This window comes from Gordionus sp. m RMFG-2023, chromosome 1 (genome assembly GCF_954871325.1).
Source record: "Gordionus sp. m RMFG-2023 chromosome 1, tfGorSpeb1-WG-v2, whole genome shotgun sequence".
NCBI classification, from domain to species: Eukaryota; Metazoa; Nematomorpha; class Gordioida; order Chordodea; family Parachordodidae; genus Gordionus; species Gordionus sp. m RMFG-2023.
In genome coordinates, this window is record NC_088775.1 from 70177943 (window position 1) to 70205782 (window position 27840).

A 27840-nucleotide genomic window follows, 5' to 3' on the forward strand; every position below is an offset into this window, starting at 1 on the left:
GAGCAAATATATTAATAAATAAGGTAGTGAATCGCGGGAATCAATAAATTTTAAACACAAACATATAATTTAAGAGGATTAAAATCTGATAAATTTGGTTATAGATTATTAATATTACATCTTTAGGAAAGAAAAAAATGCTTATCTTTAAAATGAGCTTTAATAGAGAAGAATCTCAGATAAACGTTAAAATTATCAAATTTCAGATGCACAAAGAAAAAGAGAACTAGTAAAATTCAAATGCTTTAATCACCTGGTTCCATTTTTTAGATACACGACCTTTTTCAAATAAATACGTTCTTAAATGTCTTAATTATATTGAAAAGGATATTGTTTTATGTAATAATCTCTCAATCTAAAAAAACACCATTTACTAAGTTGTAAAGTTGGTAATTTGATATTTTTCAAATACTATTTAAAGTTATCAGATGAAAAATCCTGATATAGATCCATATAACCAAAACCATTATTTTATTGATTATTAATATTAAAAAATAATAATTTCGCTCAAATTTAAACATAAAAATGAAATAAAAAACATCAATTACAAATTTATAATTTAATTTTTAAATTATATTTGCTATTATGCAACTGTTCAAGTGTCGATAAAAATAATGATGAATGTAAAATTGATCGAGAGGAAATATAAGTTTGGAGCGAAAACCCCAACTAAACCCATTCAATATTGGCATAAAGATTACAAATCATTAAAAATAATCATTTGACTTTAAAATTCTAAATTTAAAAAATAAAATAAAAATGTGGATTTTTACTGGGATGGTTGATAGGTAAATTATGGGTGTTAATATATGCTATTTATGTTAATTTATTTTAACAAAATTTATTAAACTGCAAAAAAAATCAAGAGATGATGAATAAAATTGGTTCTAAGTCTCACATCAATAAATTTGAGTTAGTAAAAGTGTGTAAAGAGTAAATTTTTATATGGATTCAACCAAATTGACTGGCTTGTAAATAAAATCCATACCCTGCTGTAAATTTTCTGTATTATCCGCCATTTCAAACAATCTACTTAAATATATATCTATTTCGATAGTAGAATCATCGTATTGCTCAATTTCTTCATCATATAATGCAAAATGCATTATTTCGTGAGAATTATGCTCCTGATCAAAATTTCGTGATTCGTTGCCCTTGTATATCAAAAAGTCGGTAATCATATCCCTTGAGTAATAGAGAATAAATATATTTATTTTTTTAAAAAATGTTTTTAAAAGTCATATGCGTTATTTTATTGCCAATTTTTTTATATTATTCGATAAAATGCTGTATTTTTAATTACTGTCCTTAAATGAATTTGTTACTTTCCAAAAAAAGCTTAAATTACTTCGAAAAAAGCAACGTCGTTCGTTACTTTCATAATAATATAATTACATATATTACGATGTAATTTTTCTAAATATTATGTTAAAAAAATGATATACAAAAATATTATTGATAGAATGCCTAAAAATTTAAAATTAACTAAATAAAATTAAAGTAAAATACCTAACCATTTTTTATTTAGTTTTTTCAACTGATTGTTTATCAAAATATTAATATAAGAAAACAGGGATATTAAGCATTTAACATAGTTTCCAATGATGAAAGGGTAATCTTTATTTAATATATTTTAATGAATTCATTAAAAATATCTATATATAATTAGTTTTGTTCTGAAAACGAGGCTATAATTAATATTTCTCCATATTTTAATAGAGAAAGGTACTGGTACATATTTTTGTCACTACTAATTAACAAACCGGTTTGGCCAAAAAATTTATTTCATTATTATATGCTGTATTTATTTAAATAAAAGCTTAGATACAATTCATCAATAATTTAATTTATATTATAATTAGACAGAGTGATTTAATCTTGAAGGATTTTTTACATACGAAAATTATAAAAGATTTTTTTAAAAAGGTTATAATATTTATAGGTAAAATTTAATCAAAATTCTTTGTTCTTCAAAAAATTCAGATTTTTACTAAAAAATTTTCTTCAAACTGTAATTCATGAAATTTATATAAAATTAATTTAATTAAATCCACTTTTTCTTACTTATCGTTTTAGATAGTAAATAATTTATTTTATAAATTCAAAAATTAATAGAGGTTAAAAAAATCTAATTTATGATTAATTATCATTTTTAAGTTAGTCCACTAATACGGTTAAAATTGAAAGGTTCATCGGCCAATATTGATATTGGTCAATACAGTAAATACTGTATCAGTGCATCTCTGTTATAAAATATTTAAAAAAGTAACGAGTAATTTATACAAAAAAAGTAATCTTGTAATTTTATGCGTAACTTTCCAAAGATAGCATAGTAACGAATGTTATTTTTTCCCCAAAATTCTTTTACGATTTTAGTTTTAGCACTGGAATAATCAATATGAGAGGTTAAATTTTAAACGGCAGGAAAAAATCATGTAATTTATAGTACGGCATAACGTTAAGGTAACAAGATTATAGATGCCTTTATATTTATTAATATGCCTGACATAAAATTTTACCGATGATCATGTTCAGCAAAATATATCGACTTAACCATAGGTTGGTATTTTAATCTGGTTTGATTTTTCGAGGCATTGTTCTTCCTTTCCTCATAATTGTCGTAATTAGAAGAGTCAAAGTGAAAATAGAGCCAATCACTATCGTTTAAGTCACAGTGAGATCCAAAATCCGTAACAATTTTATCTTCAGACAAGCCAGTGTAACCGTATATATCATATAGCTGGTGAGCGTTTCGTTTTGGAAAAAAGCCGTTTAACTTGAAATTTAATGCAAGTCATATTTTGGATATATGAAATTATCAATAAAAGAAATTTCTAATATATTTTAATTTAAGTTCGTTTAAAGCAAGGAGTTTCATGTAGAATATAATAAAATCATCAGAGTTTAAACTTTGTTCAAACGAAACGTTTTATAATGAAGATTTGATCATAAAAGATTTCTTTTCTCAAAAATTGGACCAAAAAATTTCTAAAATAGATTTTAATCTAATCATCTTCAGAACATACTTAATCCAAATCTTTTTAAACCTCAGAATCTTGTCCGATTTTCAAAGTGGTAACATTGACATAAGCTTTATTGTTATCGCAGTTATTGTTGTTACATTTGTCCTCTAAACCATCATCAGCCATTGATCGATTATTCGCATATCGATCTTCATTAACAAACAAATGTTCAAAGACATCGTATACACTGTTATTGATAAAAACACTGGGGTTCGGTGAATTTGACAATGTTTTCGAACTTTTAGAGCGTTCGGTAGGTCTAACAGATATAATGGGAGTGGCAAAAGACCACGCGGAATGATTTGACAATAAGAAATCGGTAATTTGAGATGAAACCATCAAATTTTGGGGATATGAATACTGGTCAAGCTGATCAACAAATAAAGACGATATCTAAAAAATCAAATTATTATTTAAATAAAAAAATTTGTAAACAACTACTAAAATAAGTGTGAAGGTCAATGGCCCGGTCTTATCAGTCTAAGACCACAATCGAACTGATTGATGACCCGGTCTTTTTCGATGGCTGCATCCCCGGTCTTTTATTAAAATTAGTTTGCCTTATTATTAGGGCTGTGCCGATATTAAATATCGGATAGGGCCGATACCTGTAAAAATCGGATCAGATATTTTTACTTTTCTTTTTTTTGTTATTTTAATGTATATTTATTTTACATTATTATAATATTTTCTAAGTAATTTTTATTTTAAACAATGCAAATTGCACAACACCCCCTAAATTTTATTTATTTTGTTAAAATAGGTTTTAGTATTTTAAAAGTTTTTTTTATAAAATTAGAAAGGAAAACCCAAAGTTTTATTTATTTTAATTTTATTACTTTAATAAATAAAAGAATTTTTTAAAATATGGTATCTGAATTATGAAAATATTTTACAAAAGACAAAGATAATTTTGCAAAATGGGTTATCTGCGGAATTCAAATTTCACGGGGGGGGGGGGGGGGAATAATGAAAAATTCATTTAATAATACCAATATCCGTAAATATTTAAAGGATTCCATCAAACAGAATTCAAAGAGCTAATATAAAAAGAACGAGAAATATTAGAAAAAACAAATCAAATTTTTAAAAAGAGCCCTGAAAGTCTGCCAACAATATGCCATTCTTAATAAAACTAATATTTGGAATAATTCTGATCCTAAATCAATAATTATTTCTAAATTTATAGGGGAAATGATAGTCTGTGACCACCAGCCGATTTCTATCTTGGAGGATGTCGGATGGCTTTTACATTATTTATGTCCAAATTATAAAATTGAAGCTTATTGCCAGAAAATCTAGAGGCACTCTTATTTATTTTAAAAAATTTAATATATTATAATTTATTATATTAAATATTACAATTTTATGATTCATAACAACATAAAATGTATTATCTATTATAATATAATTTTTTTAAATTATAGTCTTAATTGTAGAAATAAAAAAAAATAAATTAAATGCATAATTCGATTTTTTGCATAAAAAATATTTATTTGTACATTTGGTTCAAAGGGAGGTGGTAAAAAATCAGTATAAATATAAGATCGGCTTTGAACCAATATCGGGAAATATCAGATCGGTGAAAAATATGTAGATCGGCACAGCCCTACTTATTATTATATACATATATTTTTGTGTATATTTAATTTTACTTTTCTAGGGGAGTTATTCTAGTTTTTATTTTAAATTAAATATTTGCATTATTTATTATATTATTCATATTTGATTTGATATTGTTAACATAAAATAATTATTTAATAAAATAATAAAACACGAAATAAATTAGGTAAAAAACAAAAATAAATTAAAACACCAGTCCTGGGCCTGCCTTTTATTTAAAAACCGTGGATCCATGCCCATTAATCCGAGTCAGACCAAAGACTAGACCAAGATCTTAAATAGTGTTTTGGATAAATAGTAGTGAATAATATTATACATGGGTGATTTCACGTCAAATCGACCAAAAAAACGAGATTTTAGTCCAACCATCTCAAAAATGAATGAAACTTTGCATGTTAGTTATTTATGTTGTAAATGTTAAGAAAATCAAAATTTTAGAGTGCTAGCTCAACCAGATCCAAAGACATACGCCTTCAAAGTTGAAAATCGCGAAGTGCGTGATTTCTTTAAATCGTGTTTTTTTAAAAAATACTTAAGATAGAGTTACAAATTATATATCATTTTATAGCCCTTAAAATTTTACGTTGGAAAATATAAAAAAAAATTAAAAAATTTCAAGTGTTTTCTTATTACCTGTAAAAATGAAAAATTAACATTTGGAAGGGATTTTTTTTGGGTGTTAATATTCACTAAAAATGTTTATTACCTTTATATTATACGATTTAATAAAAAATCTCGATAGCCACTTTTGTTTTTTTTAAATTTTATTTGAATTTTTATTATTTTTATAAATAAAAAATGTAATATAGATGGCGTTATATTAAAATATTTTTATAATATATTATTTTTAATAAAAATATGAATAGTGTTGTGATTAAAATTAAAAAATCAATTGAGTATAACCTAGAATGATGTCCTGGGGCGATATGTAAGCAGGCAGCTCATACAATTATTATTTTATTTGGACGCTATATTGTAAAATTTTAAAAAGAAACAATTTAAAAAAAAATACCTCTTGTTTTAATCTTATCCCATTTTGTTCTTATTAATAGAATTTCTTGAGACGATAATTTGCTGGTACGTCCTGTCACTGTAATAGGATCTACTACTGTTATTATTTGATTAATGGGTAACTATATCTTTTCCGCAATTGTGGGGTAAAAGAAGGATGGTGATGGTCCATGGGGATGTAAAAAGGAAATATATATCTCTTCAGTAATTTCTTTCTTTTTTAGTACTTGGCTAACCACCAAAAATCGTCATAAACAATGTTAAGAATCCTTTAATATCGGCAAAAGACAAATTATCGGCATTTGAGATATTGTTGATTTAAAAGTCCTCTGCTTATGAATATATTTTAGATTTAAGTTTACTTAAACTCAAAGGAAATACAGCATGTATTTCCCGAGTTCCTGGAATGGGATAAACTAAATTGAGTCTTTCTTGTAGTTTAATCTCTTGCAAATTGTTGGTCGTTGGTTATATATGTAAAATTTACTGATGGCATGTTTTGTTTTGCAAATTGATATAAATCAACTGACGTTAAAATGTGTCCAGAATTGATGCAATGTGTCCAGAATTGATGCGCTGAAGGCTTGAACGTGCTGCTAATCTTTTTAATATTCCGCCAAGGCCGTCACATGGACCTTTATCATGGAATGTAGCTGAAAAATGTCATTCAGCTGCTACACCAAAATCTGATTCATGATAACACAGATTTATAAAAAAATTCTGTTTTTATATTGGGCAGCTGATGCAGCAGAGCAGTAATATATTTTGTTTGGTTTTTAGCTGAATTGATTAGTCAAAAATTTTTTTGACTGGTATAAATGTACTGCAATAACATTATTGAACAGTGTCGGATTATAAATGCATAATTTTTAGAGAAATCAAAATCATAAATTCATTTGGTTGTAAAAAATGCTTAAGTTTGGAAATATATGATGATTGATTGGTAGCAATGATAGGAATAAAAAAATAAAATAAGCTGATAAATTTTCAAATAATAACGATAGTAGATCCACAACAATGAAAGGATATATCTACAAATTATGGCCTTAGGAATTTCTATTAATAAGCTAGAAATTATAATAGTTTGAATATAAAATTTTAAATTATGTTTATTTTCCAATATAGCGTCAATAAAATAATATCTGTATGGGCTGCCTACTTACATATCGTCCCAGGACATCATTCTTGGTTATACTCAATTGATTTTTTAATTTTAGTCACAATAATATTCATATTTTTTTTTAAAATTATATGTGATTAAAAAAATAAATATAACGCCATCTATATTGCATTTTTTTATTTATAAAAATAATAAAAAATCAAATAAAATTAAAAAAACAAAAATGGCTATCGAGATTTTTTATTAAATCGTTTAATATAAAGGCAATAAACATTTTTAGTGAATATTAACACCTCAGAAAAATCCCTTCCTAACAAAGTTTATTTTTTATTTTTACCAGAAATAAAAAAAACACTTTAAATTTTTTAATTTTTTTTAATATTTTCCAACGTAAAATTTTAAGGGCTATAAAATGATATATAATTTGTACTAAAATTTTGATTTTCTTAACATTTACAACATAAATTGCAAAGTTTCATTCATTTTTGAGATGGTAGGCCGAATCATTGGTCAATTTGTCATGGAATTACCCACATATAAGTACTAAAACAGTTTATTAGAAACCGATAAGATCTGTAATCACCAATATCTTTTTTTCTATGTATGCTTTAACCCTCTAGTTGTAACGGGATAAAATAACGTGAACTGTTGAGTAATAGTTTCCTATTTTAAAACAGTTGCATCATGCATTGATACAACTATTCTATTGAATTAGTCGATATCAAATACAAAAAGATCAATACTAACAAGATATTGGCCTATATCAAATACAAAAAGATCAATACTAACAAGATATTGGCCTATATCACTTCTACCCAATACTCATGCCAAATAATAATGTAGTATATGAAAAAAAATAGATAATTGATCAATATTATCATTTAAAAATTCATCATTAATTTATAATCAAAATAAAAGTAAAAAGAGAAAAATTAAAACGTGCTAAAAAAAATAAGTATTGACTTTGGTTAATAAAACGCCAATTAAAATCTAAGAGACTGGGGCATATATATTTTTATTTTATAAAAAAATTTACGCCAAAATTTGGGCGTACTGAATTGACAGACGCCAAATTGGTATGATATCTAATTTTGTCATTAAAAAATATAGTTGTCTAAAAATGTCCTTCAACTATTATAAAATTTTATAACCTTTTCTAATGTCCTTTTGTTTTGGCATTCACCAAAACCAGGTATGTCAAAATGCAATGCATTCATTGTGCAATGCTTATAATTTTGATTCAACTTTTGATCACACAATTCCAAGGCTCTAAAAGATGCGTCAAACAATTGTTTGTACCATATCAAGGCTTGTTGTCCACCATTTAGTGAATTATCAAAAATTTTTATTTCCTGTGATGTGACACAAATTCCAACAATATGAGGATATGTTTGAATAATATCTGAAACACTGCTTAATAATTTCTCAAATTTGTCCAAATTTATGTTAGAGTTATATAATATGGCATTCGTCACATCCAACTTTATCAGCAATCTTCACATTAAACAAAATTAGAATATAATTATTAATAAATGTAATATTTTTTTATAGAAAGTAAATGATTGGGGTTCAAATTAATTTATTTAATTATACTCAAATAATGTAAATATATATAATTATCAAATTACTTAGAGTTAGGATAAAATTGAGTCAACTTTTGTAATTGTGATAGATTTTCAAAAGTCATAATGGGAACTTTGCTTAACTTGGCAGACTTAATATGTGATTCCAAAAGACATCTAGACTGAAAAATAAGCGGTTTTGAACTATCTTTCATTTCATTGGATAATTGTGCATGAGCTATGTCATTCTTCATTTCAAAAATTATAAAAAATATCTTGATTGGTAAAAGTTATAAATTTTTATGTTTAATTATATTTCAAATAAATTTAATAGCATGTTAAATGATAAACAAACGTTAAAAGAGACCTGCAAGTCAGGTCAGGTTGGCTACTCCCAGGTAATGTGAATGTGTTAAAAATATAAATTGTTAGATGCAAGCATATTTGATAAGCATTTTTTGGGAAAAATTATTAACTCACCCATCTTTGCACCCGGGTCATTCCATGACAAATCAACCACGATTCGGCAAACCCCCTTCGATTTTTTTAAAATTTGGTAAGCAAAGAAAGGTCAATGTAACTAAGAAATAGCCAAAATTTTAGCCTCCTAACATTTATATTTTTGGAGATATTAGGGTTCAAAGTGGCAAAAATGACGTATTTTTACCGTTATCTGCCTTCATTCAATTAAGCATATCTTAAAAACTACATAATTGCAAATAACAAATTTAATATCAAAATTACGTACAAAGATTCTACTTTTAGATAAAAAAAATTTTTTAATTTTTTTTCCAATTTCCGTTTTATTTTATATATAAGGACTAAAAACAATTTTTTGGAAATAATACGACCTTCAATTTTTTTAAAAAATTTAGTATAGATTATTAAACTCTTCCTTTATATTTATATAAAAAAAATGGTTTGAGGCGCAGCCATCTTCATTCTCAAAATCGATAAAAATATTTAGAAAAATGTATAAATATTTTCCCGAAAGAGGGCGTTTTTGTATAGAATTATATATTAATCAGTTTTTAATGGTTTTTCTTGGACTATTTGATATAATTTAAAGGATTATTCATCTTGTAAGTGAAAATAACAATAAACGGGGGTTTCGTTCAATTATAGAAATTGTATATCGATAAAAGAAATTCAATTTATTACTTTATTTATAATTTATTATTAAAATTTTTGCCCATATAACATATATTTAATGAATATTAATAAAATATATTTAATCAAGTTTATAGTTCTTGAATATATGAATCAGAATCTTGTGCATTTCATAGACGCCAAAAAATACTATCAAAATTTTCTCTGCTCAATTTTTTAAAATAATTTGATATTTTTAAAATATTACAAATATTAATTTATTATTAAATTATATACAAAATAAAAGTATAACCCAAAACAATATAAATATTGGATCGGATTTTCTAAAATCGGCATAGCCTTACTAAATTAGAATAACAATAAATAAGTGTTTCAATCAATAAAATAAATAAAAATTTTAAAATTGATTAATCATTCAATAATACATGCTCACTATATTAATTCATTTTTTAATTAATTTATTGGTATACCTAACCCCAAGCCTGGAAAAACTACAGACGAATATACAGTTAAAATTGTACAAGAATTTTATTGTATGGACGAAATAAGCAGAATCATGCCAGGCAAGAAAGATTGCGTTTCGATTTTGACCAAAGACGGAAAAAAGAATACCATACATAAGAGATTAATTTTAGATAATTTGAAAGAAATTCATATATTTTTTAAAGAAATGAGGCCTGATGTTAAAATTGGGTTTTCGAAATTTGCAAGGATTCGCTCAAAAATTGTATACTCGTTGGAGGTAGTGGTACACATGGATGTGATTGCAGCTACCACCAAAATTTTAAATTATTGATAATTGGATCAAATTTACCCAATGATATGTTGCCCTTTTAAGCATACAAACATATTTTACACTTAACAATTTGTAATTCGCCTCAACCATCCAGTTTATATGGGCAAATGTGATAATTGTCCAGGGTCAACACATTTACGCGATCAAATAGAAATATTGTTTCAAGGACATCGAATTTATAACATACAAACAATGGCTATCCGTAGATAAAACCACTCTTGAAACAATAACCATACCAGTAGGTGAATTTATCAATGCCTTTTTTGAAAAAATGGAATCTTTATTACTCCATTTTTTTTATTTCAATGCAACAATCGTTGTATCAAAACAATCTAAAATTGAACTTAGACGAAGACCAATATTTAATTTTATGTGATTTTTAAGAAAACTATAGCTTTATACTTCAGGATGAAATACAAAATTATCATTGGAATAGGGCTCAATCCACTGCTCACCCTTTTGTTATATATTATAAAGATAATTTTGCCAATATTTGTTGCCATAATTATGTAATGATATCCGAATCTTTGCAACACAATACAATAGCAGTACATAATTTCAAAAAATATTGGTAAATTTTTTAATTAATAAAATTTGTAGGCCAAATATTTTTATTTTTCCGATGATAAAAATCATAAAATTTTTATTAATATTTGCCATCATGAGATGGATTTCGGGGTACAGGCGAAATGACATTATTCTGCTATAGCACAAGGGAAAAGTGTTTGTGATGGGAATGGTGGCACTGTTAAAAGATTAGCCGCTAGAGCTAGTTTACAAGCCCTTACTCAAAGTAAATAACCACATCATATGAATTGTACGAGTTAAATAAAGAAAATATTAATGTCATATATTTTGAATAGATGACCAAAATAAATTATGATTACGAAGATCTATTACTCAGGGGAAGATTTTCAAAAACAAGATCTATACCTGGAACACACAAAAAACACACCTTGATTCCAACAGATCTACATCAATTTAAAATTAAATGTATTCCAATTCAATAGAAAGTACTTTAGAATCGTTATCATTTAATGATGAAAATATAATTATTGAAGAAATATCAGGATACCTAACGTATCCTTATGATTCTAATTGGTGGATAGCTTTGTTTTAGTGAAAAATCAAAAGCAGGAAGAAATATATATAAATTTTTAACACCTATCCGGACCTTCTAATTCCTTTACATTTCCAAGTATAGACGACACTCTTTACTTGCCCAAATGTCATATCTTAACATTAGTTTCACTGTTAAATGCTACTGGCCGTAGTTATACATTGTCCTCATAAGAAAGTAAATGCGCTACCAAAAAATTTGAATCCTTTGAAAGTGAGTTTAAATTTAAATTATATCAATTTTTAGGGCGCCATATATGAAATGCACAAGATTCTGATTCATATATTCAAGAACTATAAACTTGGTTAAATATATTTTATTAATATTTATTAAATATATGTTATATGGGCAAAAATTTTTATAATAAAGTAATAAATTGAATTTCTTTTATCGATAGACAATTTCTATAATTGAATGAAAGCCCCATTTATTGTTATTTTCACTTACAAGATGAATAATCCTTTAAATTATATCAAATAGTTCAAGAAAACCCATTAAAAACTGATTAATATATAATTTTATACAAAGACGCCCCCTTTCGGGAAAATATTTATACACTTTTCTAAACATTTTTATCGATTTTGAGAATGAAGATGGCCGCGTCCCAGACCAATTTTTTTTATAAATATAAAGGAAGAGTTTAATAATGTCTACTAAATTTTTAAAAAAAATTGAGGTCGTATTATTTCCAAAAAATTGTTTTTAGTCCTTATATATTAAATAAAATTACCGGAAATTGGAAATTTTTTTATCTAAAAGTAGAATCTTTGTATGTAATTTTAATATTAAATTTGTTATTTACAATTATGTAGTTTTTAAGATATGCTTAATTGAATAAAGGCAGATAATGGTAAAAATATGTCATTTTTGCCACTTTGAACCCTAATATCTCCAAAAATATAAATGTTAGGAGGCTAAAATTTTGGCTATTTCTTAGTTACATTGACCTTTCTTTGCTTACCAAATTTTAAAAAAATCGAAGGGGGTTGGCCGAATCGTGGTTGATTTGTCATGGAATGACCCATTATATTTTTACTATGAAAGACATTATTGAATAATTTATTTTTTAGATGCATGTTTAAGCTATAGGTCAGCAAAATATTATAGATTTAACTAGGCCTATTCAAAAAATGAATTATTTGTATTTGATTTGTTTTAAAAAATTAATTAATTTACTATTCTTATTTGATTAGTAAAATTAGAAATAGTAGATTAATCAACACTTTTTATAAAAGAATTGAATTATCCACTATTCAATTCTTTCATTTTTGAATAGGCCTGGATCTAACTAATATAGTTTTGCCAGATAACTTATTTTTACACTTTTTATAAAATAAATATAGAATAATGTGTTCATTCAATTAGTATAATTACAAATAGTTGATTAATCAACTTTGTTAAAAAATAAAGTTCAAAAATTGATTAATAGATTTTTTCATTTTCGAATAAGCCTAGATCTAAATATCATTTTGCCAGAAAACTTCTTTATATACTTTTTACAAAATGAAGATAAAACATGTGTTAAATTTAACAATTAAAATTAAATGTAGTATATATAAAATTATCATATTGTAAAATATAATCCATTAAGATTTTTAAATTATTGTCAAAATATTATTAAGCAGATTTTGCTTAGATTATTTGTTAAGATGTTTTATAATGAAGCCACCTATATAAATCATTTGATTTTTAGAATTCCAATTATTTTAAGGATATGGAAGATTATAAGATTATACTGCGAAAATTGGAAACAGAATAATAAAATAATGTATTCAACAGTGAAAGGATTTATTGCTAGCATCAATATTTATTTCCATCAATATGTTATTTTTTTACCTTTAAACCATTTATTAGGTGTTTCTTAAATTTAAAAAAACACCCACTTTTATCAAATTCTAGCATGTTTATTTAGAGTACCTACCCTATGAATTTCAGATGTAGATACCCCACCTCCTTTGTTTTTGTACTGAACTAAACCAATTCTAAAATATCAGGTTCATAAGGTTGATTTATTATGTTGTAAGAAAAATAAAATTAAAAAACCTATGACAATAAACTGTAGTGAGGGGGGAGAGGGTTAAAACATATTTCCAAAATTCAAATCAAGCATGGAAAATAACCAACTTCAAGGGATTATTTTTTTAAATTATTGTCTGCATTTTTTTTTGTTTTAGACATATTTGCAAAAATTTATAAATAAATATATATCTCACTTTAGAATTGCATTGAAATCCTATGTCACAATAGGATAAAAAATTTAAAATGCTTGGGTCATAATTAATTGAGACATCTGTGTAATTAAAACATAATTATTGTCGATATTTTAAAAATATACCATAATAAGGAAGAATATTGGGGAAAATGTTTTTCCATAAACAAGTTTTAATATGGATTTCACTGAGATTTATGGCAAAAAATGAGTCCTGATGCTAATATATATCAAATGATTATAAATTAAGCTTTTTATTAGATACCTTAATTAATTTGTTAAAATTATATTGGATAAAGCTATTTAATGATAAATGAGAAGGAATAAAGTGAATGGGTAGCTGGGATTTCATCATATTAATAATATTATCTGATAAATATTAGCAAATGCTAGGGAGGAAATTGATGATGATCGCGAAACATATCTAAAAATATGAGATTAGTTATAATTAAAACTTAATTTATTACCTGATTATATCTTCTTAATGTTATAAATTTGGGTTTAGCCAAAGTTAATCAATGTGTAATTAATGTTTGAAGAATATTGTGATAAATCAAGTATCAACCTGTCTCTCCAGTTGCCAATTTAATCACGTGATATTTGAATAGAATATTTAACTTCGCAAGGTTAAAATTCAAAATATAATGAATCAGTCTTTTTTCAAAACTAAACTAAATAAGAAATAATAAAAATAAAAGTTTAAAATTAATTTAAAATTAAATATTCAAAGGACCTGATTTTTGAAGTGTTATCTCGTAGAAAAAAATAATAACATGCAGTATGCTATAAAAACAACTTTCTTTAATTTTAATTAGATTTAATTGCTGAATTCGTAGATTTTATGGTGTAGGAGTGCTGAATTGGTAAAATATTTGTTGTTGTCTAAAATATTATGTTGTTTTAGTATTAAATTTGTAGTCTATAATATTTTTCTCTATTTTTATTCATTGCGAAGCATTTAACAAGAATGTAAATAAGCACTCTCGTTTTATCCATTGAAAATCCTTTTTATTTCATTTATTAATCCCTCTTTTTTTATAAATAATAAAAAAGGTCTATCAATTGGTTTACTATTTGAATTAGTAATGTTTGGTAGGGAAGAAGTACATTTGGGGTAATGTTTAAAGGAATGAATAATGATTATAAAAAAACTTTAGATTAACTTAATCTTCGTAATAGTCCATCCAATCCAATCAACTAGGATGCTTGATAATTTAATAAAGCTTAAGATAGAACGATCATAACTAGACCTGTGCGCCGACGAAATATCAGCGGCCGGCGTATTTTTAAAAAATTAATAAACGGCCGGCGGCGCGCCGATTTTTAGCCACGGTCAATAAAATCAGCGTAAATCGGCGCATATATAAATTTTTATTTTTTAATTGCTGATTAATTTAAAACAAATAAATATACACTATTCTACAGATATCTCGGCATATTTTTTAATATTCATTTAATAGAAAACTTATTATATACAAAATCGATTTTGTAATTTAATTATCATGTATAAAAATTATTTTATTAAAATTTTTGGGACATAATGATGATCTCCTTGAATTTAAAGTAAATCCAGCGATAGAGAAAACTCTTTCACTAGGTGTGCTAGTCGCCGAAATGCAAAAAATTTTTTTGGCGAGCCTGGAAAGATTGGAAAGTTCACTCTTCTTTTCTCTCCAAAAATTTAGAACGTCCATATCTTGTGAATGTCGTTTTCCAACTGTGTCATTCTTGTTCTAAGTCACCTTGGAAACGTAATTTATATTTGTTGAATGTTTATTTGCCAATTTCGTCAATTAACTTGAATTTAATAATTCATCCTCATTAGCTATATTTACTACATGATTATCATCATTCTCTATAAGTTTAAGATGTTTTATTATAAATTCTGAAGCTGAGCAATTTTGCTCTATTAAATACTTTGACACAATTGCCAATTTTTAAAATCTTGGATCTAAAAGAGAAGCCAATACCTAGATAATTTTAAATAAAAAATAAAAGAATATACTTATATAACATTATTTGCAGATTACAAACCGGAAATCGTAACGCAAGTTTTTTAGCATATTTTCCTTAAGTGAAATAATTTCAGAATCACTGTCATTTACTATTAAATGTGTTTCAATTTCACTTCAAGTAACGCCAAATTTAAAATAGACCCTTTTAGTACTGAAAGAAATTCGACAGTTTCTTTAAATTTTGAAAGAAATGCTAATAGTTCTTCTACCAGATCAGATTCATAATTTGAGAAAGTGCTTTCCAATTCTTTTCAAAACATTATTAATTAAATTCTTATTTAATCCAGATATGCTTTCTAGCATAATTATTATACTATGCCAACGTGTTGGGATATTTAATTTTAAGGTTTTCATATGCGTGGAATTATTGTTATTATTATCAATGGAATTGCCAATTTGAAACCGGGTATCCGGGTATGGATCAATGCTGTAAAAATCTAACATGTCTGATGTTAAATCTATTGTACTTAGGCATTTTCTTATATTCCTCGAATTCAAATTTAACCTCTGCAGTTTTATATCTTAGAGCATTAATAATTTCTCTAATTCTTTTGCAAAAAATTTTCAGACTATGAATTTTTTATTATCCAGAGTTAGGATACTAAAATTATTTAAATTATTAAAGTAATCCATTTTAAAAATATGTAAAATTATGGTAACTTTTGGAATTCTAGATTTTTGATTGATTGAATTCTATAATGACGTCAATATAATTAAGATTTTAAAATAGTAGAAAATAAAAATTCATCAAAATCCTGATTGAAATTAAAAAATTACAAGAGTGATGTTGAACAATTCTTAGAATAAAAAGGTAGAAAGAAATTTATGCACCGGCGTAATTTTCTTAACGGCGGCGTTTTCGGCGCAACCAAAAAAGCCGGCCGGCGCACAGGTCTAATCATAACTGACAAATGATGTGAAATGATTTGATTAGTTTATTGTAAAGTGATTTAATATAATATTATCAGCTATATATATATGTTTTTCTATTTTTATAAATTGTAAATAAATTGTATCTTTAAGCGAATATAAAAAAATCAATTTATTTAAATACATTACAGTTCTCCCTACTATAATTGAATTCATCATAATAACGTAATGGGGGTTTCGAAACTCTTTTTTCTAGAGTTGTATTTCCATTATGTTCTGCAATGTCCAAATCCTCGTCATTGTCATGGGTGTTTCTTTAGCTTGTGCATGAGCTTCCCTCAGTTGGTCGGCATGCTTATTTTTTACAATACCCTCCGACTCATCATAATACAATATCGCACTTTTCCGTTGAACCACAGTTCCTTCATGCCATCCCGCAGTCCTTTCGTTTTTTTACCCAAACATTTTGCTTCTTTTTAAATTCACGGGGCTCAACGTTCCTATCATTATAATTTGTTTGTTTCCATAACGCGTTTTCAGTCCTTTCTCTAGTAGATAATTTCCACTGATCTAGCGTCGTCCTGAGCGGCCTTCCAAACATCATTTTGGCAGTGGATTTACCGGTAGTTGCGTTTGGAGTATTTCGGTTTGTAATTAAAACATTCGCTAAATTTAACTGGTCCGGAGTACCACTTCTCCTTCCAGCATAGAAACGCGTCTTTATCGTACCTATATAGCGCTCAGCCAAACCATTCGACTTGGGGCTATAAGGGGCCGATCTAAAATGTTTTATATTATTTTTAAAAAGAAACGTTTTGAATTCAGATCCAGTAAACTGAGTACTGTTATCTGAGACAATGTAACAAGGTAAACCAAATCTAGCGAAATAATTACGTAGATTATTTATTACACTCGTCGAATTAATATGTGTTAAAATTGCAACTTTAACCCATTTGGTGAAAGCGTCTACGCAAATTAACCAGTACTTTCTGTTGTAAAATGTAAATTCGTTAAATTTGTACTTTATATTTAATTTGCATAAAGAGTTCTTTGGGATTTATTATTATAACGCGTGATAAAAATATTATATTTGAATAGTGAGAACTGAAAATAATTTAAGTTATGAATATTATTTATAAAGAAGATTGAAAAGAGTATAAAAACTCCAATTTTTACATTTGAGATAATCTTTTATAATTATTAACTTTTTTGTATTTTATTTTTTATTTTTATTTTTATTAATCTTTTTTTATTATTTTTACTTTTATAATTTTGTTAATTTGATAATGTTATAATTTTGAATAAAGGATTAAATTGATTTCATGATTTCATGATTCCTAATTATCATTAATTTCTTTTTTATATATATATTTCTTTTTATATTTAGGTTTTGATTCACAATGACAAATCTCCTCCTTGTGATACTTTCCAGACACGGGGCCTGTCAAATCAATGTGTATTCTTTCCCAAGGTCGGGTAGGAATATTCCAATTGTATAATGGTTTATCTCTGGCTCCCGGTCTTCCTTCCTGACAACTTTTGCAGTTTTTTACGAATTATTCAACATCTCGATCAAGATTTGTCCAGAAGACATAGTATCGGCATAAGGATTTCATTCCCACTATCTCCGGATGTCCTCGATGGATAACATTCAAAACCTCTTTTTTTAGGTTATCAGGAATGATGATTCTATCATTATAAAATAAAAGCCCTTCTTCGAAAGAAATATTATCTTTAATTAAGATGAATTTTTTTAAACTTTCCGAATAATTATTCATATTATATATGCCAATGATTTTTTATTAATTTAACAATCTCTTTTAGATTTATATCATTGATCGTTTCACTAATAACTTTATTTCGAGTGAACGATAAATCTTCAATTAAATGGATCCTTACTTCTCTAATTTCATTTTAAAATTTTTTTTAAACTTCATTCCTTTTTTCTCTCTCTACCACCAAACGGGACAGAGCGTCGGCGCATTTGTTTTGATTACCCGGCCTATGAGTTATCTCATAGTCGAATTTAAAAGCTTCGTGGCCCACCGTATTAAACGGTTATTTGTTATCTTATTAAGGTCTCTTTTATCACCTAAGATATATATTAAAGGTTTATGATCAGTAACCAAAATAAAATGTCTTCCATAAATGTACTGATGAAACTTCTCGATAGCGAACATGATCGCCGAAGCCTCCCGATCAATAGTGGCGTAATTCTTTTCAGCTGCTGAAAGTGTTCTCGATGCGTAAGCAATTGGTTTCTCCTGGCCAGTAAGAAATCGGTGTGCAATAACAACTCCTAGACCATCTTCGGAAGCGTCACAAGAAATCACGACAGGAATATCGGCTGAATAAGGAATTATTGTATCTTCTTTTGATAATATTTTTTTAACTACATTAAATATTTCATCTTCTTTAGCTGACCAAAACCAACTCACATTTTTACTCGTTAGTCGGTGTAAAGGCGTACAAATAGAATGTAAATATTTAATAAACGATTCATGATAATTTACCATTCCCAAAAACGAACGTAATTCTTTAATATTAGATGGTGTTTTACAATTTTTCATAGCATTAATCTTATCTTCGGGCGGGTGAATTCCGAATTCATCAATAACATGACTTAAATAAGTAACTGACTTTTCTCCAATTTTAATTTTATCGGTCGTAGTCGTCAGTCCAGCCTTATTAAATCTTGTTAATACTTCATCTAGATTAACTATATGATCAAAATTATTCTCGCCTGCAATAATTACATCGTCTAAAAATACACTAATCATAGGAATTCCCTTTAATAGGTTTTGCATATAACGTTGAAATATTATCGGAGCGCTAGTCAACCCAAAAGGAATTCTTTGATATAGGTAATAACCGACATTAGTCGAAATTACTAAAAGGTCTCTACATTCTGGACTAACTCCGAATTGTAAAAATGCATCTCTTAAATCTATCGTTGAAAATATTTTACCACCCGCGATCATATTTTTCAGGTCGACGAAAGTTGGTAGTAAATCGTTATCTATCTCTAAATATTTGTTGATTGTTAAACGAAAATCTCCGCATATCCGCACGGCACCGGATTTCTTTAAAATATTAACCGTTGGCGTAGCCCAAGTAAATGGAGTCTTTGTTGGATCTACCTTCTCGATAACGCCTTCATTTAAAAGTCTGTCCAACTCAGCTTTAACGGTTTGACGCAACGGAAAGGAATTCTTCTAGATGGTAACGCAATTGGCACTGTATTTGTTTGTATCTTTATGACGGCTTCCTGTAATTTTATTTGTCCTAATTTTTTTTTAAAAACTTGCGGAAATTTTGAAACAATTGTATTTAAACTGGAATCTTTCATATTTAAATTGTTAATACGAACTTCTTCAGGGAGTTTTATATCAAATTCTTTAAGAAAAGGCATTCCAAAAATGAGGGAATTCTCACCCTTAACTACCCAAATAGGTAGAAATTTTAAAATATTTTTTACTTCGACTTCCACTAAACATTTACCCAATACTTCGATTTTGATATGGTTATATCCTACTAGTTTATAAGCAGGTGATAATGTTGGTTTGCCTATGCGACTCCATGTAACCTCGTCTATCACACTACACGCCGCCCCAGTATCGAATTCCATAGTAAGCTGCAGTCCATTTATCTTCGCATCGATAGTAGCTTTATTAGTAAAAGACATGCGAGGTGTCCGTGGTAAAATCATTTGTATAGCATGCGTTCTACACTCTTTCGCTCTGTGGTTTGCTTTTCCTCATCTAAAGCATATTACTTTTTTTTGACTGAAATTAGGTTTAAAACTTGGTTTATAAAAATATTGTTGAATTTGTTAGCATTATAATTATTATTATTGAATTTGTTTACGTTGTTATAATTATTCCTAGAATAAGTATTTTTGGAAACTTGCATAGGCTTAAGTTTAATTATTTTATTAACTTCTGTCAGGGTTTCCTTCTCCAATGAAGACAACGCGATAGCTAGACGCACAGTATCTTCAAAAGTAATATTTCCTTCGGCATATTTTGACCGAAGTTCTTTATCCAGCTAGGGTAACCCTACACCTAAGATGAAAATATCACTTAAGAGTTCATCAACCAGCGATTTAAAATTACATAAAGCGCAAATGCTTTTTAATTTTATTGAAAAGTCAATTATACTTTCGTTATTTCTTTTTAATGTAAAAATTATTCCTATAAAGAAAAATGCTAGAGACATCCTTAAAAATTTTTTCTAGATTCTAGATTCTCGAATAAAGTTAAATAATTTATATTATTTAAAATATAAATAAAATATTTTAATTTAAATTAAATTTTCGGTGCCTATATAGGCCAATAAAAGATCCTTATTTATATTTTCATCGAAAATATTTTTTACCTTGAAAATGTAATCCTGAATATTAACTTTTTCTTTGACAAATTCTGGAATATGAAATTGAGTATGTTCTTCAATCTTCTTCAGAGTAACTTTTTCTTTGACAAATTCTGGAATAAGAAATTGAGTATGTTCTTCAATCTTCTTCAGAGGCATGGTATAATTTTAATCTTTTTATTTTAAATAATTCGTCGTCGTCAAAAATGACTTGAAAAATAAATCGTCGTCGCCAAATGAAATGATTTGATTAGTTTATTGTAAAGTGATTTAATATAATATTATCAGCTATATATATATGTTTTTCTATTTTTATAAATTGTAAATAAATTGTATCTTTAAGCGAATATAAAAAAATCAATTTATTTAAATACATTACATGATGCAATGGATAAATCAAGCTATGAACCACACACCGTCAAATTAAATGATAATCAACAGCTCAATGACTACTACGTATGATTAAGTAAATATGGGTAGCAACAGCTCAATGAAAGTTATGTATGGTCTTCCGGGAATGGAAAAAGAAAATTTAATAAAAATAAATAATAATTTTTATATTTCTTTTTGATCATTTATTAGAATATATGTAGACATTTACTTTGGTTATATATATGCGTAAATTGTATTTCTTTACTCCAGTTTGATTTCTTAAGAAAGGGGGGCATGTTGAATCTGTTGATATATAATTGACATTTATGGACGTTTTTCAATTGATTTCGCATAAATATTAGATAACATTTTTGTATTTTTTATTTTAGATCATGTGTTATTAGATGAAATTGTTAAGGTTGGCAGGGAGTTAGACAAGATTTAACTAAAAAATTTAAGATTTTTATTTATAAAAATATATATAAAATATTTTAACTGGAAAGTACAATAAATTTATACACTTATATAGTTTACAAAATCTATCAAGTAATTTATATCGAATTATTGAGTTAATTTATAAAACGAGTCCGCGAGGTTTAAGTTAATTTAATATAAAGAATAAAAAAAAATCAATCTTTAAGGTTAATATCGAGTTAATAGATTGCGAAAAATAAATATAAAAAAAATCATTTAGGTCATCACAACATTCCACTTTAAGAAATAAACATCGCTCAAGTTCTTCTTGGACGTGAATCTTTTATGCTCAAAATATAATCTTGATATCGAGTGGGTAATATTTATTTCGACTAGGCCTCGTTACGTCGGCTGTACAATCTTTTTCTTGGTCAACATTTCTCCTTTTGTAAAATGTGACCATTGGTGAAGTGTTTGGGTCATGAATGGATATTTCGTCAGTGGTAAATCTTTTTTTTAGTTGGTCCAAGTGCCTCCTTAATATACCATTTTTCGTTTGAATTTGAAATAGCATATTACTTTCTTTTTTAACTATAACACCTTCATCCCATTTGTTTACTTTAAAATTTTTATACCAAACTTTTTCTCTAATATCCATAATTCTAGTTTTCGGTAAAGCTGTGAGCATAATATTATCCGTATCTTTTTTATATTATAATAATTCCAATTAGTTCTCATGTCCAGTTTCCCCTACACTTTTTAAGGGATAGAAGCAGAATACCCCCCTAAAGTACCCCCCCCCCCCCACATTGTAAATTATTTTTTGACACCAATAAATTTCAAAAATAATTTTTATTGCATCAATATTTATTATAATATAAATATAATGTAAAAAATATATGCTTTAAAAATATTATTTTTAAATTAATAATTTAGATAAATTAGGGGAAGAGAAAGCAAAAGAATTTATAATTTCATCAATATTTAATTGTTTAAATAAATTATTTTCCATTGATAAAATGGTTAAATTATTAAGAAATGGATCTTTCATGACACTACGAAGTCTTGTTTTAATTAGTTTAATTTTACTCATGACCCTTTCGGCAGTACATGATGTAGTAGGAATAGTTAATAAATATTTATATAAAATTGTTAAATTTGGGAAAGCAGAAAAATTTATAAGCAGACGATAAGGTAAGATAAATGAATAGTTTCTCTAGTCTGAATCATTCATCTCAGAATTATTATCATCATCAGAAGAAGCTAAATAATGTATTAGTAAAAATTTTTGATTAAATAAATTTACAATTCTCAGAATCTGACAAATCTTCTTTAACCTCTAGGTCACGAGTAATAATTACGTCCCCCGTTTTAGCCATTTTATAAATATTTTTAAACATCAACATTTCCTCAAAAACTTGACTTGTATTTAATTTATAAAATTTACAGATATCCTTGATATCATCTTTAACAATTGCCTTTTCCGCCATTCCCTTTGTGGTAAAAAATGATGTTTGACTCAAAAATTTTATCGATTCATCTTTAAATCTTTCACTAAACTGCATAATAATTAAATCAAGTGCAGCATAAAACACACTGATTTTAAAGCTAAAATAAAATATTATATTTAATAAATGAAAGTATATATATACCTCTCCTTTTTGGATTGTAATGTTTGAAGTCTTGAACTTTCAAAATCAAAAGGTAAATTTCTCTTCTTCATAAAATCTTGGGCTTTTGAAAAGACATCCAAAAATTCAGTGTTATTATCTATTTTAGGATTATAAAATAATAAAAGATAATAATTTAAATTATACTTCTCATATTAATCAGGCAATCTTTTGCCAATTGAATTTGATTTATTGCAAACCCTATATCCTTCGAAATGGTTTGCAATTTTGTACAAGCCAAGCTTGTTATCAACAATATTTTATCCAAAACACATAGTGATAAAATAAAATAAAATTTTTCTATTCTATAGACTATAGCACTAGCCATAGTGGAAGTGGCAGGATCTTCAGAATCCTTTAAATTTGCCAAAGCTGCCCTCAAAGCATCATAAAGTAGGGAAAAATTTACAATCGCCTTATATGATGTTAGCCAGCTTCTATAAATATAAAATAAACATTATATATCGAAACAATTAAGATAATATTACCGAGTGGTATTCTTGATGCGTAAAAATCTATGTGATTAGTAAATCACTCTGACATGTTATGAGCACTTCATATCTTTTAACACCATTAAAATATACGTAAATTTCGTCTAATATTCCCAGGACATTTCGCAGCTCTTTTACTGATTGGCATAATTGAACAACTATTAAATTTAATCGATGACAATAGCACCAAATAAAACTGCCTTTGGCACCTCCGCTCTAATCAAAGCCTGCATTCCATTAATTCTTCCACTCATGTTTGAGGCGCCATCATAGCTTTACCCCACTAGGAATTCGAGAGGTAGATTCATGGAGCCAAGCTTGGATATTATATTCTTTTTAATATCGAGGCCCGTTGTATTTCCCGTACAATAAATGTCTATCAGCCTTTCAACGGGCTTAGGTGTCTCGCTATTTTCAACATATCTCACTATCAAAGCTATTGCTTCTGATTTCGATACATCATATGTGCCATCAACTATAATTGAATAGCACCTGTTGAATTCAATCTCCTTTTGAATTTTTTTTATAACCATATTTTTCATGGTTTCAATAAGAATGTTTATGTTATTATATGATAACAGATTTGAATATAATTTAGATTTTAATCCCTTAAATTTTTTCTCTCTTCTTCTTTCTTCATTATCTTGTATATACATTTTAAGAACAGGCTCAGAATCTGCAATAAGTTTAATAAAGCTCATCATATTGCCATCTTGTTGCCTGTTCCCCCAGAAGGCTTGATTGCGAGATATTAAATATCCTAGGCATCTTATTATTATTCTAACGATATAACGGTTATTATCGACACATTCCTTTTGGGGTATTATAAATTGTAATATGGAATTTTTATTGTGAGAAAGCCTTCCATAATCGGCCAACATATGTGCCTGTGAAGATTCATGCACAATAATATCACGATTAATATTTTGCCATATATTAAGACCTTCACATGTCCATTTTGAATTTGAGTGTGGACCTCCAAATAATAGACATGTTAAGCAAAAAACTTTATTCATTTTAATACTAATTCAATTTCTAGCAACTTTGCTCTTGTCAATATTAGTTTTCTCATAAAAACTTTCATTAAAGGATCTGTTTCTATTATTAATATCTTTGGAGAATAAATAATGTTTAGGTTGGAGAGCTCCTAATTCTAGATATTTATAAATTATAAATTTGTCAATTCTTTTTCCGACAATATTGATGGGATCATTTGATTCCTAAGAAAAGGGAGGGGGAGGGAAGATAAAATAAACATAACATATTTTACATTAAATCGGGGGTTAACTTCTTTTGCTGATCTTGATAACTCATTATTCTCCATTATTATCAATCCCACAACATCAGATCCAGATGCTCTTCTTGATGTTGATCCTCTCCTGTAACTGTAGTAGTGTCCATAATATTTATCTTTGACATGATAATAATTATAAATTTATATTTATTTAAATATTGTATTACTTGTTTTTCTTGAACTTTTTCTTTAGCTGAAAAAGAGTGAGTAGACATTGACATTGAAGTATCTTTTAAAATAATATCTTTTGCCTATTAATTTTAAAACAAATATAATGTAATAATAAATATTTTTTTAAATGTTGAACTTGAAAATAATTCTTTATGGTATTACTTTTGTGTTTTAATAAAAATTTTGGTTGTGGTTCTTCACCTTGTTCTTGTTCCATAGCCACACTCAGATTAATATTAATGGGTCTAAGTCAGGCGCGTACGCAGGAATTTAGTCTGGGGGGGGGGGGGGTTAATAAAATTTTTTAAGAAATATTATTGTTTTTTAAAAATATCAAGCATAAATTTATTAGGACTAATAACTATTTCTAATACACAATTTCAATTAATGTGAATTATAAAAAAATTATATGTAAAGAATCACTTAAATGACCCAAAATAGAAATTTGAATTTTTTGAGCCTTTACACATTTTGTATGTTATAAATTTACAATGTAAAATCCAATCTTCGTTGTGATAGAGCTAATTTTTCAATTATCTCATCCTTGCTTGTCGTCAAATGCCTATGAATATTCAAAAGATCCAAATCTTTCAATCTACTTTCAGATGTTGTACTTCTTGGTATGTTTTTCAGAGATCTGCAGGCCTTGCCCCCAGGCCGGACATTATTTTAATTTTTTTAAATATACCCTGGCCGGGCCCGAAATTTTTTGAAAAAAACACCCAAGCCGGGTCTGAGATATTTTAAAAAAACACCAAATCCGGGCTGTATTTTTTAAAACAGCCTATATTTGAAATCGTTATTATTAGCTATAAAAATAAAAAATAAAAATAATTTATTTTAAAAAAATTCGGACCGGGCCTAAATTTTTTTTAAAAAAAACCGAGTCAGGCCTAAATATTTTTTTAAAAATCCGGGCCGGGCCTGAAATTTTTTTAAAAAAACCTAGGCCAGGCCGTAAAAAATCTTTAAAAAAAATCCGGGCCGTGCCCTGCAAATGGTACTTCTCCAGGCCTCTGTTATTCTTCTTAAAAAAATCTCTCATTCGTTTACTAATGGGAAGAGTTTATAAACCCTTTTAATACATTGGGAATTTAATCTAAAATGTGTTTGAAATAATGCAGAGCATCCACAACATTTTTTGGGACTATATTAACCATAGTTAATCTTATAAACATAGTTATTCAGCTAGTAAGGCATCGTAAGATACTTTAACATATACATAATAAAAATCTAACAAATATTTTTTTTTCTATCACCATCTGCAAAAGATTGGGAAGGCTTTTGTGGAAGTTATTTGCAGATTAGTAAGTGCTGCATGATGAATTAAAAATTCATTTATTTGGGTTATAAATGTATCTGATTTAAGATATACTCTTCTACTGATCCTATATTAATGTTTTAACGATGAGCTTGCCTTGCTACAAGTCGAGGGAGACAAATATAACACGTATAGCTCTGCTTTTGACTCAACAATAAAATATAAAATATGAAATTCTTCATCAACATTAGCCCTAATTTCCTTGAATTCTAATAAAATGCTCTCCGCTATTCTCATCTTCTTAATCAAGTCATCATGTTTTTGAAAAGTAATACATAAAATAGTTGTACATTCTAATGAGAAAAAAAATTTGGAATAAGCATTGTATCCAATAATTTTCTTGCTTCTGAGGAAATATTTCTTTCAGGCCATTGTGATACTTCAGTAATAGCAAATAATTGGCTCTTCTAACTCCTTAAGCTGTTACTGCTTGATGGCAGAGACTCTATCTCGTTGGACTTGCAATTTCTTTTTCCCTGTTGGACAAGAAGTTTCAGAAATAATTATTATTTGACTAGAAATTTGAAAATGGTAGATAAATATTACGCCACTAAAATTTTGAAAATAATAAGTAAATATTACGCCGGAAAACTTAAAATCGAATTTAATTGATAAAATAACTTAGTAGATAAATGCGATAAAAAATGTAATTAAATATATATTTAATAAGGCGAATAAATATTAACAAATATAAATTAATATAAACAATAATATTTTTGAAAAATATATCCGGCATCTGCATTTTTTGGCTTTGGAGGGGGGGGAGGAATTTGTCTCCCTGCCCCCCCCCGCTGCGTACGCCAATGGTGTAAGTTCTTTTTCTTCCTGTTGTATTCATTAAAATTTAAAGATAAATTAATATTTATTACCAGTAGAGAGATAATAGGTATTACTTGTTCTTCATCTTGTCAAATCTCTGCTCTATGTCTGCCTATAAAAAATATTAGAGTAGATAAAAAATAAGAATAATAAAATAACTTCTGGTTCACCAATTTTATGATCATTATCAGAGTCAGATATAATATTTTCTTCTAACATATTTTCATTATTAGTACACTTTTAAAAAAATAATCATATTAATAAAAATATTTATTATACCAACAGCATTGATTTGCCAATTTTTACTTCTTTTTCCTTAAATTGTGTTTTAATACCCTTTATAAATAAGTATAAACAATTAAATATTTAATAAAAAAAATTACTTTGCTATTTGTCCAATTTTGAGAAATATTCTTAAAAGCCACTATTTCAAATTTCTTTATATCGTGAAAATTAAG

At 27.1% G+C, this 27840-nt stretch overlaps 1 protein-coding gene and 2 long non-coding RNA genes across 3 annotated transcripts; all 3 read right to left on the reverse strand.

Annotated features, from left to right (window-relative positions):
- Nucleotides 1-454: 454 nt before the first annotated feature.
- On the reverse strand, nucleotides 455-14200 carry LOC135922784 (uncharacterized). The gene is made up of 9 exons (XM_065457254.1): nucleotides 14042-14200; nucleotides 13840-13998; nucleotides 13701-13794; nucleotides 13579-13655; nucleotides 8406-8587; nucleotides 7929-8271; nucleotides 3048-3416; nucleotides 2520-2776; nucleotides 455-1185 (listed from the first exon to the last, which is right to left on the reverse strand). The coding sequence occupies exons 2-9, from the start codon at nucleotides 13927-13929 to the stop codon at nucleotides 942-944; spliced, it is 1656 nt and encodes a 551-aa protein (XP_065313326.1). The 5' UTR covers nucleotides 13930-13998; nucleotides 14042-14200; the 3' UTR covers nucleotides 455-941.
- An 11079-nt stretch (nucleotides 14201-25279) lies between these two features.
- On the reverse strand, nucleotides 25280-25980 carry LOC135922458 (uncharacterized). Its single transcript, XR_010570913.1, has 3 exons — nucleotides 25733-25980; nucleotides 25379-25517; nucleotides 25280-25322 (listed from the first exon to the last, which is right to left on the reverse strand). It is a non-coding gene; the product is annotated as an uncharacterized LOC135922458 (long non-coding RNA).
- Nucleotides 25981-27275: 1295 nt separating this feature from the next.
- On the reverse strand, nucleotides 27276-27592 carry LOC135922459 (uncharacterized). Its single transcript, XR_010570914.1, has 3 exons — nucleotides 27542-27592; nucleotides 27433-27494; nucleotides 27276-27388 (listed from the first exon to the last, which is right to left on the reverse strand). It is a non-coding gene; the product is annotated as an uncharacterized LOC135922459 (long non-coding RNA).
- Between the last annotated feature and the right edge of the window lie 248 nt (nucleotides 27593-27840).

Bases quoted from the DNA above. Each gene is read 5' to 3' on its own strand.
- LOC135922784 (XM_065457254.1), bottom strand. From the start codon at position 13,929: ATGATGAAATCCCAGCTACCCATTCACTTTATTCCTTCTCATTTATCA. The intron at 8,588-13,578 runs GTGAGATATATA...TTTGAAATGAAG, and splicing joins GATTTCAATGCAATTCTAAA to AATGACATAGCTCATGCACA. The intron at 8,272-8,405 runs GTAATTTGATAA...TTTAATGTGAAG, and splicing joins CAATTTTATCCTAACTCTAA to ATTGCTGATAAAGTTGGATG.